Source organism: Ochotona curzoniae, unplaced genomic scaffold (assembly GCF_017591425.1).
Source record: "Ochotona curzoniae isolate NIBS_2020 unplaced genomic scaffold, NIBS_Ocur_1.0 contig_430, whole genome shotgun sequence".
In the NCBI taxonomy this organism is placed as follows: Eukaryota; Metazoa; Chordata; class Mammalia; order Lagomorpha; family Ochotonidae; genus Ochotona; species Ochotona curzoniae.
In genome coordinates, this window is record NW_024466219.1 from 1196908 (window position 1) to 1213616 (window position 16709).

Here is a 16709-nt window from a genome sequence, read left to right on the forward strand (position 1 = left end):
GTCTCTGGCTGTGGAGGAGCTGGGCTGTACGAGTGTGAGGTGGAGCCCTGAGCACTTGGTGGCAGACACATGATGTGGCGGTGGTCATTAGCCTGGGCGCCCACTCTGACTTGCTGCAGAACTCCAACCTGGGCTTCTGCTCTTGCAGAAGCTGGGTCCACAGCAGCCCTCGGTGGCCCTGTTCCTGCAGAAGCAGGGTCCACACCAGCCCTCGGTGGCCCTGTTCCTGCAGAAGCGGGGTACACACCAGCCCTCAGTGGCCCTGCTCCTGCAGAAGCGGGGTCCACACCAGCCCTCGGTGGCCCTGCTCCTGTAGTAGTGGGGCCCGCACCAGCGCTCCACGGTCCTAACAGGTGTGCGTTGTGGTCAGCAGACCTGTTGAAGTCGTGGGGGTGGCAGCCTGTGGCAGGTGGACAAGGCGCAGTTCAGGCTCCCAGGAGCATGTGCGGCCAGTTCTCAGGAGAGCCAGGTGCTTAGGGGACACCCCAGTGGATGCAGGGCACTGAGCCAGGCCCGTCCAGAAGTTAACTGTCACGGCAGCCTCCTGGGCCCAGGGGCTTCCCTCCATTCTTCCTGGAAGGCCGGTCCTTTCCTGTCCCTCTTGTCGGGAGCAAGGAAGGGTGGCTGGTTCTTGGGGCTGCTGCAGTGGGGGCGTCTCCCCCGGAGTGGTTGGGGGTATATTAGCTGGTGGTGCCGCATTTGCATCCCGTGGCAGCACTCCACGTGGGAGAGGGCATTGTAGCACCTGAGGGCTCCTGATAGGTTTCTGGTCAGCCAGCCCTCGGCCTGGGGCGGGATCGTGGTGCAGCCTGGGTGTGCTTCTCAACTGGTGCATGTGGGCGGCAGGTGCAAGAGAATCCAGTGTCTTGCCTGGCTTAGAAGGGACAGCAAGTGGCTCAGAAGCCCTGTCAGTGTCCACTGGGAAGGCCCAGTCCCGTGTGCTCCTGGGTGAGGCTCGTGGCAGGGGTCAGCATGTCTCCGAAAAGAAGCCCAGGGAGCTTCCTCTCCCCCTTCCCCAGGTGGGGTCCCTGTGAGAGCACACAGGCTGACCCCGGCCTGTGCCCTGCACTGTGAGACCTAAGTGGTACCATGGCTGCTGCCACGTTGTGGTAGGTCAGACATGGACAGTGGGAGACATCCACGTGGCCAGCCGCAGGCTTGGGGAGATGGGAAACCCAGAGGGACTCCGGCCACTATTCATAAACTGGCCCTGTTTCGTCACCAGGACCTGCCTGGTGCCTGCGGGCACTGGGGGTCACTGGGGACAATGGCATCAGTCATGGGTGCTGCCCTGAGCACCTGCTGGGACCTGGAGACCCCAGCACCGCCCTGTGTCTGTGCAGGCCGTGGGGCATCCATGCTGGGGTGGTGATCGGCTTGTGCTCCTGACCACAGGCAAAGCGGCACTCACTGCCAGGCGTGGCAGGACCAGGGCCCCTGTGCCAGCACCTTTCGGCTGGACAGAAAGAACCAGTCTGAGTCCCCTCTCTGCCTTGATGGCCCAGTTTCCTGGCCCCTGCTGTGGATGCCCCTACACCAGTGTCACCACAGGGCATCGGGCCTAGGGCTCCGGGAAAGCATGGGCCTGTCGGAGTATGCCGCTTCCTCCTCCATTGCTTCTTCCCCTCTCTCTCTTGTGCCCCAAAGCTGTGCTGCCAGGGCCTGGGGACCACCGGGCTGAACTCCAGCCAGGCCCCAGCACCTGGTCTTGGGGGCTCATGGCTGGAGCCACACCTGCCTGGCCCCAGAGCTCCTGGCACCAAACAGGAACGTCTGGTGTTGGGTGATCAGAGTGCCCATGTGACCGTCAGGTGAGGAATCCACCTGGGGAAACTGCATAGTGTACTGGAGCTGATGCTTCCTGCACTGTTTCTAAATAATAATAATAATAATTTTTTTATTTGAAAGGCACAGTTACAGAGAAGGGGGAAGAAGCGAGCGAGGCAGGTCTTCCACCTGCAGGGTCCGTGGTCTCAGTGCTTGTCCTGTTGTGGCCATACAGTCCGCATCTTTCCTGCGGTTAAACAAGCCTTGCTCAGGGACGCCGAGCTTTCCTGCTGTGAAGATGGGACTGCTCCGTTTGTGCCAGGACTGCAGGCATGCCCCGGTGGGGGCTCACTGTGACATCAGGCACTGCTGAGCGCCAAGCACCATGCTGAGTGTGGTTTTTTTCTTGATTTTTAACATGCGCATACAGGGAACAAGTCGCCTGTATTTCCCGGATGCAGATCAGAGCGCGGTGACGCTCCTACTGCCCCGCTGCTCTCCTCCCGTGGGTTGGACTTTTCACAATGCTGGGACTTTCTCCCATGATCCTGCTGCATCTTCAGCACCATACAAGCTCGGCCTGTTTCACAAGGGAGGGACCTGCCCTATTGATCCCTTAGCTTGCTGCCCTGTCCACAGGTCCTCTCACGGCGTCAGTCCCCCAGCTTCCTGCCCTGTCCATGGGTCCCCTCACAGTGTCAGTCCCCCAGCTTCCTGCCCTGTCCACAGGTCCTCTCACGGCATCAGTCCCCCCAGCTTCCTGCCCTGTCCATGGGTCCCCTCACGGTGTCGGTCCCCCAGCCTGCTGCCCTGTCCACAGGTCCCCTCACAGCGTTGGTCCCCCAGCTTCCTGCCCTGTCCATGGGTCCCCTCACGGCATCGGTCCCCCAGCCTGCTGCCCTGTCCACAGGTCCCCTCACAGCGTTGGTCCCCCAGCCTGCTGTCCTGTCCATGGGTCCCCTCATGGCATCGGTCCCCCAGCTTCCTGCCCTGTCCATGGGTCCCCTCACAGTGTCGGTACCCCAGCCTGCTGCCCTGTCCATGGGTCCCCTTGTGGCGTCGGTTCCCCAGCCTGCTGCCCTGTCCATGGGTCCTCTCACAGTGTCGGTACCCCAGTCTGCTGCCCTGTCCATGGGTCCCCTCACGGTGTCGGCCGCAGGAGGATCAGTGTCTCTCTCTGTGTGTACAGTGTGTGAGCGCCCTGGCATTTGGGAGTGACCAGCCAATGGTGGCTTGTTGTGGTGTGTGCACGTGCTGTTTATGTGTGGTGTGTGAGCGCTCAGCGCCCCAGCTCTCCTCCAGCTGCCTCCTCAGTGCCCTTGCCCTTGGCCTGCTGCCTGGCTGGCCTGGCCCTCACCATCTGTTCTGCTCTTCAGTGAGCACTGCTCCTGGCCACCACACCCTGGGCTGCTCAGCTCTCCCCTAGGCACCGCTTCTCCTCCACAGCAGAGAAGGCCTCCAGCCCACCAGCTGCTGCCCTCCCACAGGTAGTCTGGAGCTAGCAGCTGTCTCCATCCCGCCTTCCGCCAGCCTATTTAGAGGAATTAGAGTGGAGGAGAAGTGGATCTTCTTCCATCTGCTGGTTCCCTGCCTGGATGGCCAAGGCTGGGCCGGGGAAGCCGGGCATGGGAGCAAGTGCGATGCCCGGCGTTGCAGGCAGTTTCTTACCCTGCTGTTCCTCTCACGGGGGGCTTTTCCCGAGTGGAATCCAGGTGTGGATGTCCCATTGGAACCCACAGCTAGGAGCACTGTGTGGGCAGCTGAGATAGTTTCTTCCATCTCATGGGACCGTGGGGGCCTCGGCCGTGTGGAAGCGGGGAGTGCTGGGTGTTCTCTGCCGAGGACTCTGCGGGATCCACCTCTGGCCTTGAGCATCTGCACGTGGGGCCCCGCGGAAGGCTCTGGAATGTTCGGCTCCCATCCTTCCAGCCGCTCCCTATGACCCTGCACGGGGAGGCTGCCCTGCGAGGCTGCTGGGCGTCTGATGCCTGCGTGGAGCACATGGCGAGCGTCTCCTCTCTCTCTGGCCCCCAGATGAGTACAGAGTCAAGCCGGTGGAGGAGGTCAGGTACGTGAAGCCTGGGGCCGAGGACGAGCAGAAGATCATGGCCAGGAACCAGGAGAACCTGGTAAGACTGCCTGCCCCTGCTGGCTGACCCTGCGCCCGCCGGGATGGCCTGCCAGAGCCCCTTCCGGCCACTGCTGCATCCTGCTTGTCGCTGACGAGCCTGCCCTCCCCTTGGTGGAAGGGCCCGCAAAGGGAGAGGTGTGGTGTGGGGCAGAGCTCTGGGAGGGCTTGTGGGGGAAATGACTTCCACTTCTGTCCTGGGCCCCGTGCTCCCACCCTGGGTGGGCGTCCTGGGTGGGATGGGGTGGGCCCAGGGCTCCATGCTCCCACACTGGGTGGGCATCCTGGGTGGGACAGGGTGTGCCCTGGACTCCCACACTGGGTGGGCGTCCTGGGTGGGACGGGGTGTGCCCCGGGCTCCATGCTCCCATACTGGGTGGGCATCCTGGATGGGATGGGGTGTGCCCCGGGTCCCATGCTCCCACACTGGGTGGGCGTCCTGGGTGTGACGGGGTGGGCCCAGGGCTCCCACACTGAGTGGGCATCGTGGGTTGGATGCGGTGTGCCCCATGCTTCCACACTGGGTGGGCATCGTGGGTGGGACGGGGTGTGCCTGAGGCCCTGTGCTCCCACACTGGGTGGGCATCCTTGTAGGGCGGGATGTGCCCCGTGCTCCCACGCTGGGTGGGCGTCCTGGGTGGGATGTGAGGTCTGTTATGTGTTGGGAGTCTCCAGAGACACGCTTTGCTGTGTTGCAGTCCGGGGAGCAGAGAGGTGCATCAGAGTGAAGCGGGTCATGGGCAACCTACAGGCTCTCTGTCTCCTGTCATCTCCAGAGTTGATCCCATGGAAGCCAGGAGCAAAATGGCTGTTCCCAGGGGCTGGAGGGGGCTGGCGAAGGGCTGGCTGCCGGGGCCGGCCGGAGCGGGTGAGGGGCTGGTTGGAAGGAATGGACAAGGGCCTGGCAGTCGGAAGGAATGTCAGGAGGCGGGGAGGGGAAGCTGCCAGGGTGCGTAGCAAGGAAGGCTGTCACACATGGTGCTGACAAGTGGCGCATTTGTTAAGAGTGAGGGGCTTGAATGTCGTCACTGTGAAGAAGCAGGACTCGCCTGCAGCCCTCAGCATGCTCGCGCGGCTGTCCGTCTTCGTGCACGCAGGTAGCTGCGTCACAGGGCACGGTAGGCATGTAGGGTGTCCACGTGTCAACTTGAGTATCTAGACATTTGGAGTCTGCACGCTCGGAGGAGACATGCGTGTGTTCCGTTTGTGTCTGACTTGGTCTCTGCTTCTGGTGCTGCTGGACACTTTGTCAGGCGGGGTAAGGTGTCCCGGGAAATTGGTGCAGCTGTGCCGTGTTTTCAATTACCTTGGCCGCCTTGTCCTGCTCCCTGCTTGGTTCCTGTCCCGTGCTCCCATCCTGCCCTGTGTTTCTGAGTGCAGGAACTTGGCTTGCTGAGGTAGCAGCAGCAAGTTCACATTCCAGGTCATTTCCCTGGAGTTCCACGAGGCAAGACTGAACCCCACGAATGAGAGGCAGAGGTCTGCATGCGGGTCGTCATGGCAAGCCAAGACCCAGGCTGCTTCTGGAGACCAGGAATAGGGTGAGGTCCTGCCTGGAGAACTGGCAGATGGCACAGGGGCTGCTTAGGTGCCACGAGGCTGCAGTCTGTGGTAGGGAATGGGACAAGGTGCCCGTTAGGGAAGCAGCAGTAATCAGAACATGCATGGTGCCCTGGGATCCCCCAAGAGCTCAGATCCAATGCCAAAGGTTGGAGGGAGGCCTCAGGTGTGACGAAGCCAGATTGACAGGGCTGCCTGTCGTGGGCAGCCGGAGCGAGGTGGTGGCCACGGGCTGGCTGTCGTGGGCAGCCGGAGCGAGGCGGGTAGCCACGGGCTGGCTGTCATGGGCAGCTAGAGAGGCGGGTGGTCACAGGTTTTGCAGGGGGTGCTGAAGCTGACAGTGCTGGCAGGAAAAGTAGACACGGTGAGCAAGGTCCATGCCAGCCAGCCGTACTTTCTGTTTCTGTGACAGCATCCGTGGGCAGGAGGCATGGGGGACATGTGTGGATGTGTCCCTGACCACAGCGCCAACAAGGAGCCCTCGCACTCTGATATGTCTCAGGTCAGGGCTGTCGCCTAGGAGAGGCGGGCAGTGGCTCAGGGCTTGAGTCCTTGACACCTGTGTGGGAAACCCTGCTCGGGTTCTGGGCTGCTAACATTGGGCTGACCCAGCGCTGGCCGTTGTGGCCATTCAGAGGCAAACCAACAAATGGAGGATCTCTGTCTCTGCTTTTCGAGTACATGAATTCATGATTAATAATTGGATTGAATAGGCCAAGCGGATTTTTGTCTTTAATATTTTTTTCTTCAGGAAATGGGAGTCTATGATTTGTGATCGCAGCTGCTTTTCTTCTGGGCGATGAGCTTGGCCGAGCTGCCGCCAGACGCCCTGCCGACTGTGCCCTGGGCCCTGTGGCAGCCTGGGTCCCTTAGCCGCCCGCTGGAGTGTCAGATGACTGTCCTAGTGGGAAGGGGTGCCTTGGCCCCCACAGGCCTCACTGTCACTGTGTGCTGGCGTGGTCTGAACGGGCCAGCGTGGGCATTCTTGGCCCTGAAGAGCGGCTCACTGGCTGGTAGGTGCTGTGGGTATTTCCTGTGCTTTGCCGAGACGTGGCTCGCTGTGTCCGAGGGCTCTGTGGAGACGAGAAGCCTCGCCTGCCAGCATGTCGCCTGCTGTGATCTCAAATTTGTCCATTCCGTCCGTAGAAGAGCAAGGTGACTTAAGGCCTCCTTGTTAAAGTCCATGATGGCAGAGTGTGGCTTTATGCGTGAGGACAGTGGAATCCAGTGTTGTGTGTGATGACGCCTCGTGCAGTTGGAGATGTCCTGCCCATGGACTGCGCTGCGCCAGTGGCAGGGCCCTGTCGGGGCTTGTTGTCCAAGCCGTGGCCTGCATGACAGCCCGGGGCAGTGCACTGGGCATGAGCTGTGCTTTGCCACCGTGGAGGTAGTGGACAGCCACCGCTGCCAGGCCAGGCCACTGCTCTGTGTGCCTGGTGGGAGTGAGCCGTGTTGCCATGTCCCCTCGGCTGGTCGGGAGCACTCTCGCCATGGCTGGGTGCCTTTGTGCTCTGCTGTGGGCGCTTGCAGGTGACGGGAACGGGAGGTCGGGAGGGGCCTGGACGGGAAACACGTGGATCTCAGCCACGATCAACCTCGGGGCTTTCATGCTTGCAGGAAAAGCAGCGCAGGGGAGCCTCGTGGCCAGGCAGCAATGGCCTCAACTCCTGTTCCCAGCCTGGCATACGAGGCCACTGTGGCTTTGTCATCCACCCTGGGGGACAGCATGGTCTCCAGCCAGTGACTCTGGGGCACCTGAACAGAGCCCACCCTGGGCCCCAGAGCCACTCTGTCTGTGCAGTGTAGGGGTGGGAGTGGAGCTTAATTCTCCAGGGAGGAAGGCTTTGTGGTACTGGCTTTCTCAGTGTCGAGCACTGAGCGTCCCTAGAGCTCCTGATCCAAGCAGTCATGTGGACAGAACAGGTGATGGCCGGTGCAAGGTGTCAGGAGCGCTGCTGTCGCCGGCATGTTGAGAGTCGTGTCTGGCGGTCGTGTGACAGCACAGACAGTGGCCTGGCTCTGAGTCGCACACAGTCCCTGCTCCCAGGGAGGGAGAGCTGTTGTCACCGGAGGGAGGGGAGGTAGCACTCGAAGTGTGCGTCACTGCTGTGTACACGGGAATTGGGCAGTGGGGTGGATTTTTAAAGGGGACGTTGCTGGGCTGACTGCAACCCTGCATACATTCAAGACTGAGTGTGTGCAGGTGCACGTGGCACCTGGTCCTGCATCGACACAGCTCTTGGGGAGCTCTATGTGGCTGAGGACACAGCCTCACTGCAGGCCGTGACCCTGCAGGAATGGGAGGGTGGCCTGGACCCGGCTGTAGCTCATAGGCTGCAGCTAGAGGCCCCGGTGCAGTGGCCAGGTGGACCCTCACTGACTGGAGGTGGACGAGGACTGGCCCTGCAGCGGGGCCCGGCATCCCAGGACAGCTGGGCCAAAAGTGGGCTGCTGTGGTGTGGGGGGCTGGAGCAGGGTGCTGCGTGGGGTCTGGCTGGCTGGTGCCTGCGCTGTGGTTCAGGTCGGCACGTTAGCTTCTGGTTAACCAAGTCACGTTGTTTGGCCTGTTAGTGGCATTTGTCACTGCAGAGGAACTGGAACCGGCATCTGCTGGTCCTGTGCAGATGGAGGGCATGATAACGAATTCCCCTGTCAGCACTGTGGTGAAATGCAATCGCTGCTCAGCACGCCCACCTGGCCCATGAGTGGGCGCCGTCCCAGCCACTGGCCGGCTGGCACGTCTGCTCGTGATCTCCTGCCCCCGCCCGGAAAGTCCCAGTCTGCCAGCGCGTGGCCTGGTCCACCTTAGGGAACTCTGCCAGCGGAGGCAGGACTCTGACAGGGAGCCCTGGTGTCGAAGCAGAAAATGGAAGCTTCATTCCTTTGGATGCTGACCCACAACGAATTAAAGCACAGCAGCAGCCCCATCACCCCATAGCAGCCCTGGGTGTGCAGCTGCAGCCCCAGCACCCTGTAGGAGCCCCAGCACCCCGTAGGAGCCCCAGCACCCCGTAGGAGCCCTGGGTGAGCAGCTGCAGCCCCAGCACCCCGTAGCAGCTCTGGGTGCACAGCTGCAGCCCCAGCACACTGTAGGAGCTCTGGGTGCGCAGCCCCAGCACCCCATAGCAGCTCTGGGAACGTAGCTGCAGCACCCCGTAGGAGCCCTGGGTGAGCAGCTGCAGCCCCAGCACCCCGTAGCAGCTCTGGGAACGTAGCTGCAGCACCCTGTAGGAGCCCTGGGTGCACAGCAGCAGCCCCAGCACACTGTAGCAGCTCTGGGTGCGCAGCTGCAGCCCCAGCACCCCGTAGGAGCCCTGGATGCGCAGCCCCAGCACTCCATAGCAGCTCTGGGAACGTAGCTGCAGCACCCTGTAGGAGCCCTGGGTGAGCAGCTGCAGCCCCAGCACCCCGTAGCAGCTCTGGGTGCGCAGCTGCAGCCCCAGCACCCCGTAGGAGCCCTGGGTGCTTCCTGTTCGTGCGCCGGAGGAGGCAGCAGGTGAGGGATCCTGCACGCATGTGGGAGACCGGGCGGGGTTCCAGCCTCCTGGTCCTGACTGGGCCTGTCAAGGAAGGCAGAGGACGGACGATCAACCTCCCTCCTTCCCTTCATCTGTTTCTCTGTCTCTGAACTACTTTTCTGTGAAATCAGCACATCTTTTTTGAAAACAGATATTGGACTGGTTTATGTAACTAAAATCTGGCATTTTTTAAAAATATATATTTATTTATTTTTATTTGAAAGGTAGATTTACAGAGAAGAAGAGATAGAGGAGGCCTTCCATCCTCTGATTCATTTCCCAGATGGGTACAATAGCCAAAGCTAAGCTGGTCCAAAGCCAGGAGCCAGGAGCCTCTTCCTGGTCTCCCTCATGGGTGCAGGGCCTAAGCACTTGGGCCATCCTCTGCCATGATGGGGGCTGTGTCAGAAGTGGAGCAGCTGGTGTAAAACCAGCGCCCCTGTGGGATGCCAACTGCACAGATCCGAGCATAGTGCCAGCCTGGGCCTTTTTTATACTTGTGGCTGGCTGGTTGTAGCCCCATGGGGGGTGAGTGCTGAGTGAGAGGCCGCCCGAGTCCCAGCATCCAGAGCAGTGGCTTTTCTGCAGGTGTCTGGCTTTCTCACTCCGCCCCCATATGCCGCTGACAGTAAACCCAGAGCACGTGACGCTCAGCTCTTGGTGCATCCTGCGAGGTGGTGGCAGCTGAAGTGAACAGCCCGCAGCCTGAGGGCGAGGCCTGAGACGAGACTGGGGGCCCGGGGTGTGTCTCTGGGCTTCGTGTAAGTTGGGGTACAGCACTCAGCAACCTGGGGTTCTGAAAACCTGTCTGCCATCTCAGGAAGGATGGAAGTGCCAAGGTCCCCCTGGGCTGGCCTGTCGGTGTGCGGCCGGGACGTGGCGGGCTGCCTGCGTTTCTGAGCAGGGCTGACCCCACTGACCTCCGTGGGCTCTGTGGGCAGCAGATGCCACGTGTGGAAAGTACAGGACTGGTGCCGGGACAGCGCTCCCCAGATGCCAGGGTGCAGCTCAGCTTGGGGTTGGCGTTGGTGTGTGCTGCTGCACCACCATGCTGAAACAGGACTGCCTGGCACTTCCTGGTTGGGCACAGCACCTGCTATGAGGGCACTAGAGCAGGAAGTGGAACAGGAAGCTGGGAATGGGAGGGGAAGGCAAGGGAGGACTGGCATCAGGGACGAAGCGGGTTTACTGTTGGAAGTGGGGGACTTGGGGTGTCGGTGGCGCCTCCAGCTGCTTCCCCCCAGTGCTGTCACACCTGCCGGCTCGGAGCATGGAGCTGGGCGGCTGTGCTGGCAGGGAGCCGCCACTGCGGTGTGAGCGGGATGGGTGTGTACCTGTCCTCGCACAAGCCTCTCCTTTAAAGTTAAGTCCCCTGCTTGCACGCGTGCAGGTGGCTGGAGCTCTACAGAACACACTCTGGAGGAGGCAGGACGAGTGAAGCCACACGCTGTCATAAAGCCCACAGCCTCCACTGGTGCTTGTGCCTAATGTACAGGCAGACACAATTTCTCCTCTACAGAATGAAGCTGGACTTCTGGCAGACACGGGGATGAGGTCACAGAGACAGTGTGAGGTCACACAGTGTGAGCTCACAGACTCAGGGATGAGGTCACAGACACAGTGATGAGGTCACAGACATAGTGATGAGGTCACCAACACACTGTGTGAGGTCACCAACACACTGTGAGCTCACAGACACAGTGATGAGGTCACCAACACACTGTGTGAGGTCACAGACTCAGGAATGAGGTCACAGACACAGTGTGAGCTCACAGACATAGTGATGAGGTCACAGACACAGTGATGAGGTCACCAACACACTGTGTGAGGTCACAGACTCAGGGATGAGGTCACAGACACAGTGATGAGGTCACAGACACAGAGATGAGATCACCGACACACAGGGATAAGTCAGTCTCTCTCTCTCTCTCTCACAAACGCACAAAGGGCTTCCCCCTGTGGGATCTTCCCAGAGCTGTAAACTCTTTATAATTGCAAGAAAACCCTGAGCTAGATCCGAGGTTGGAGTATGTGGGTGTCACACACACTCCTGTGTGAACTGTTGGAGCCACCCGCTCGAGGAACCTCACAGCCCCCAGGAGCCCTGGAGCAGAGCCTGGTGTGGGCACAGAAGGGTGGCCGGTCCCTGCAGCTTCGCTAGCTGTGATGTTGTCTAGGGTAAGCGGAGGGATCGGCCTGGGCTGCCCGCACCGCTGTCCTGGCAGTGGGAAGCATCGTGGGCCCTGGGAATGCCTCTCTGAGTTGCTGGAAGTGTGTGAGCAGCCTCCTGTAGTGCTGTATCTGTTGTCTGAGGATTAACCCAGAGTGGGAACTGTGGAGACAAAGGCAGCTTTGTGGCACTTAGACACAGCAGCCTCACAGCAGCAAGGACAGGTCCCCCTGCTTCCAGCACGTCCCTGTGGGGAATTCTGTCTGTTCTGCCGTTGGTTAGCGACAGTGGTAGGTTGGTGAGCCACGCCTTTCGTGGGAGTGCACAGGATGGGACGTGATGTGGAACCCGATAACGGGCATGTGGTAACAGTGTCTGCTGAGCGACTCACCCTTGCCTGGGCTTCTGAGTATCCCTTTTACTGGAATCTAGAAACAAAAAGCAGGAAAGAGGCAATGATGAATTCTGTTGTTTCGTGTGAATGTGAAGCAATGAGCCACGGATTGCCCCGGTGGACCTCGCTCCCTCAGCGACTTCTCCCTTCCAGGGCTGAGCAGGAGCCTTCGCACTGCGCTCTGAGAAGACGTGGTCATGCGAAGGAGTAGTGACGCCAGCTTGTTCCGTGTCAGCCTTGCTCCCGTCCTTCCCTCCGTCCTTCCCTCCCATCGGGGTTGGAGGCTGGAGAACATTTTCCAGTTGTTTTTGATACACTGCTGAGGGCACGAGGCCAGTGTCGTGGCATATGGGTTAAGCCGATGTCTAACACTGCCCCCCATGCAGACATGGCTTCGAGTCCCAGCTGCCCCGCTTCCTGCCCAGCTCGGTGCTAAGGTACCTGGGAAAGCCATGAACGATGGCCCAGTTGTTTGGATGAAGCTCCTGGCTTCAGTCTGGCCTGGCCCTGGCTGTCACTGCCATCTGGGGAGGGGCCTATAGAATGAGGACTTCTCTGTCCCTCCCTGCCTCCCCTGTGACTGTGCCACTCAAATCAATACATTTTAGAAACAAACTAACAAAACAGCCTTTGAGAAAGAGGCTACTCTTTAAAAAAAAAAAAGTGATCCTTCCTGTTGTCTCCATGTTGTATTTCATGGAAGCTCATCTCCCCGCTGCCCCAGGGCTGGGCACCCCACGGCTCCGTGGCTGCACCTCCCCGCTGCCCCAGGGCTGGGCACCCCACGGCTCCGTGGCTGCACCTCCCCGCTGCCCCAGGGCTGGGCACCCCGCGGCTCCGTGGCTGCACCTCCCCGCTGCCCCAGGGCTGGGCACCCCACGGCTCCGTGGGTGCACCTCCCCGCTGCCCCAGGGCTGGGCACCCCGCGGCTCCGTGACTGCACCTCCCCGCTGCCCCAGGGCTGGGCACCCCGCGGCTCCGTGGGTGCACCTGCCTTGTCTGCCTGCCCTGGAATCCTGGTTACCACAGTGGTTGTTTTCGTGTGATTGGTTTCCATGGAAAATAGACGTCCAGCGGCAGCTCCTAAAATTGTCAGTTTGTCACAGCTCTGCAGCCCCTGCTTGGCTCCAGTTCTGACAGCTGGTGTGAAGTCAGGCCCTTTTCTGACATCTTTGTTTTCTGCCGTTTGGCCTCTGTGTTTGTTTAAAAATCTAGAAATTATCTGTGAAACATTGGGAAGAATTGCCTGGGGTTCCAACTGCCTGAGCAGGTGCCACGGGGGTGTTGTAGGGGGATGAGGAGTGCACACACACACACACTCACACACACTCACACACACACACACTCACACACACACACACACACACACTCACACACACTCACACACACACACTCACACACTCCCTCTCCCTCATGCTTCGCTCCTCTCATGACTGCCTTGACCAAGCTGGGCCTCCATCTGGGCCTCCCACCTGCTCAGACCAGCATCCACTCCTTCATGAGACACACTAGCAGGGACCCGGATTGGAAGGGAGCGCCTGGGGCTGGAAAAATGTTCCCACAGGGATACCAACCTTGCAAGCAGTGACTTAACCCGCAGTCCGCAACAGTGGTCCTACAAGAATGTTTATAAGATTTGTTTATTTGAAAGGGGAATCAAAGAGAAAGAGCTTCCATCTGCCTGTCTGCTGCCCAGATGGCTGCTGAAGCCTGGCCCACGTGCAGTTCCCTCCAGGTCTCCCCAGGGGTGCAGGGACCAAGCACACGGGCCGTGTGAGGCTGCTTTCCCAGGATGGGAACTGGAGCTGGACCAGAAGTGCAGCAACAGGACGTGAACCAATATGGGATGCCGGTGTTGCCAGTGGTCAGGGCCCCCCACTGGGACTGATTCTTATTTTTAATTTTTAATATTTATTTATTTATAATCAGAAAGGCAGATTTACAGAGAGATCTTCCATCCCCTGATTTACTCCCCAGATGGCTGCAACAGCTAGACCTGAGCCAGTCTGTAGCCAGGAGCTCCTTCCAGGTCTCCCACGTGGATGCAGGGCCCAAGGACCTGAGCTGTGTTCTGCCTTCCCAGGCCGCAAGCTGGGAGCTGGATGGGAAGTGGAGCAGCCAGGACATGAACTGACACCCATGGGACGCCAGGGCCAGAGGCAAGGGATTAGCCTACTACGGAGCTGTGTTAACTTCCCATCAGATTTTTTTTTTAATTTTTAAAAGATTTTTATTTTATTTTTATTAGTAAGATATACAAAGAGAAGGAGAGACAGAAAGATCCTCTGTCCAATGATTCACTCCCCAAATGGCTGCAACAGCTGCAGCTGCACTAATCCAAAACCAGGAGCCTGGAGCCTCTTCCAGGTCTCCCACTTGAGTGCAGGGTCCTAAGACTTTGGGCCATCCTCGACTGCTTTCCCAGGCCACAAGCAGGGATTAGACCCGGTGCCTATATATGATCCCGGCGGGTACAAGGCAAGACTTTAGCTGCTAGGCTACTGCACTGGGCCCTCCCGGCAGATTTTTTTTTTTTTTAAATTTTCTCCTCGGTCTAAAGTATTTTCCATCTTGCAGTGAAACACATTACTTTTAAAACTCAGGGTGGGGCCCGGCTCAATGGCCTAGTGGCTACAATCCTTGCCTTGCTTGCATCGGGATCCCATATGGATACCTATTCATGTTCCAGCTGCTCCACTTTCCATCCAGCTTCCTGCTTGTGGCCTCGCACATGGGGGATCCGGAAGAAACTCCTGGCTCCTAGCTTTAGACCAGCTCAGCTCCAGCCCATTGCAGCCACTTCGGGAGTGAACCAGTGGACAGAAGATCTCTCTTCTCTAAAATCTGCTTTTGCAATAAACATAAATATTAAAAACAAACAAAAGAACTCAGGCTGACATGACACCCACGGCGTGTGGGCCGTAGAGAGCTGCGGGGTCTTCGAGGCTGCCTCTGGGGGCTAGCTGCCGAGTTGGCCAGCTCACGTGCCCTGGCCCACACCCCAGGATCTGAGTGGAAGACACCACCTGGAACCAGGGACACTGCCTCCCCACTGTCCCTGCTCAGCCAGGTAGCAGTGGCAGCACGTGGCTGTTGAGGGCTTGCCCGTGGAGAGCCAGTGGACACGTGGCTTTGAGTTTGTATGAGAAGGTCCTGTGGTGAAGTGTTGAGCGAAGTGGCTGTTACAGAGCCGTGTCTCATAAGCGATGGAGACCCTGCCCGGGCACCACCGTCTGGTTGCTGCCGGGCTTTGGCTGGCACTTGGACGTGTCGCGGTCCCCAACCTGCCCGGCTCCGGCGTGGCCGGCGTGGAGCTGGGCCGGCGTGTTTGGGTTGTAGCCCGGACAAGTGTGCCTTGTTTGCCGCCTTCTGGTGAACCGGCTCCAAATGTGTCTGAGTGTTTTATGGAAAACCCACTCTTTCCTGGGCAAAAATAAAAGGTCTCCATGGGAACGCAGCCGCGCGGCGCAGGCATGTCGCTAGGGCCCCGCCTGCCTGCTGCCGGCTGACTGCAGGCCAGCTTGGCGGTCACTCCCGTGAGAGGGTGTGTCAGCCCCCCCAGCCACCAGTCCTCCCCGAGCTGCTAGCTGTGCCCAGCATGGCCCTGGCCATCCCTGCCCCCTCCCCACAGCACACTGCCTGTGACTCTGCCCCCGCCCGGGCGTGGCTGCGGCCAGGCATCTCACACCTGCCCCGGGTGATGGGTGAGCCTGAGACTCAGCAGGGCTGGCCTGGGATGCTGCGAGCACAGTGGGGGTAGGGGGCCTGTGGGCCTTCTCCCCATGGCTGTGGCTGCTCCCTATGCGGGATCTGAGCTTCCCGTGCAGATGGCTTAGGCTCGGAGCACTCCCAGAGCCCGAGGAAGTGCTGTCTGTGGGGCGCCCCTTGAGGAGGTGCTGGCTGTAGGGCACCACCGGAGGAGCTGCGGGGCGTGGGGCGCCACCTGAGGAGCTGCGGGGTATGGTGTGGGGGTGCCACCTGAGGAGCTGGTTGTGGGGCACCACCTGAGGTATTGCGGGGGCATGGGGTATCACCTGAGGAGGTGCTGGCTGTGGGGTGCCACCTGAAGAGCTGTGGGGCGTGGGGCGTCACCTGAGGGGCTGTGGGGCATGGGGTATCACCTGAGGAGGTGCTGGCTGTGGGGTGCCACCTGAGGAGCTGTGGGGCGTGGGGCGCCACCTGAGGAGCTGCGGGGTATGGTGTGGGGGTGCCACCTGAGGAGCTGGCTGTGGGGCACCACCTGAGGTATTGCGGGGGCATGGGGTTAGGGTTATGAGGAGGTGCTGGCTGTGGGGTGCCACCTGAGGAACTGCGGGGCGTGGGGCGTCACCTGAGGGGCTGTGGGGCGTCACCTGAGGGGCTGCGGGGTGCCACCTGAAGAGCTGTGGAGCGTTGGGCATCTCCTGAGGAGCTGCAGGGCGTGGGGGTCACCTGAGGAGCTGCGGGGCATGGGGTATCACCTGAGGAGGTGCTGGCTGTGGGGTGCCACCTGAGGAGCTGTGGGGCATGGGGCGTCACCTGAGGAGCTGCAGGGCGTGGGGCATCACTGAGGAGGTGCTGGCTGTGGGGTGCCACCTGAGGGAGGTGCTGGCTGTGGGGTGCCACCTGAGGAACTGCGGGGCGTGGGGCGTCACCTGAGGGGCTGCGGGGTGCCACCTGAAGAGCTGTGGAGCGTTGGGCATCTCCTGAGGAGCTGCAGGGCGTCGGGTGTCACCTGAGGTGCTGTGGGGTGTCGGCTGGGCAGCAGCTGCTCTGCACCCAGCATGTGAGGAGCCTGTGAGGGCCGCTCTGACCAGGAGCTGATTTCGGCTCCAGGGTGCACATGAAGTCTGAGGTCGGCCCACCCTGGGGACCCCCATGGGTGTCGAGGCCCCATCCATGCCTCAGGAGAAGGGGTTGCATGGGCGTGGTTGCTGACTTCTGTTGGGCTCCCCCTTGTGCGTGCTGGCTCCAGGGGGTCACTAAGGCCTCCGGGAGCCCCCGGGTCAGGCCTCTGGTGTTTTGCGGTAGCCCAGCCATCGCTGTTTCTCAGGTTCCTGCTGAGGAACTTGGGCCTCAGCTCTGTTTCCAGCTGGCGTTAGGTCACACTCCTGGAGCCTCAGGAAGAAGGCAGTCGGGGGAGGCAGTCTCTCCAGGCACCTGCTCTTAGCTCCCCTGCGTGCTGGCAGTGCG

The 16709-nt window shown here is 60.3% G+C and overlaps 1 protein-coding gene across 2 annotated transcripts in view; it reads left to right on the forward strand.

Moving 5' to 3' along the window:
- The window catches only part of CUNH1orf21 (chromosome unknown C1orf21 homolog), a 40304-nt gene that overhangs the window by 13275 nt on the left and 10320 nt on the right, over positions 1-16709 (forward strand). For both annotated transcript variants that reach the window (XM_040985362.1, XM_040985361.1), the window contains one exon: positions 3802-3896. In XM_040985362.1, coding sequence (XP_040841296.1) covers positions 3802-3896 — 95 coding nt within the window. The remainder of the gene's footprint in view (positions 1-3801; positions 3897-16709) is intronic.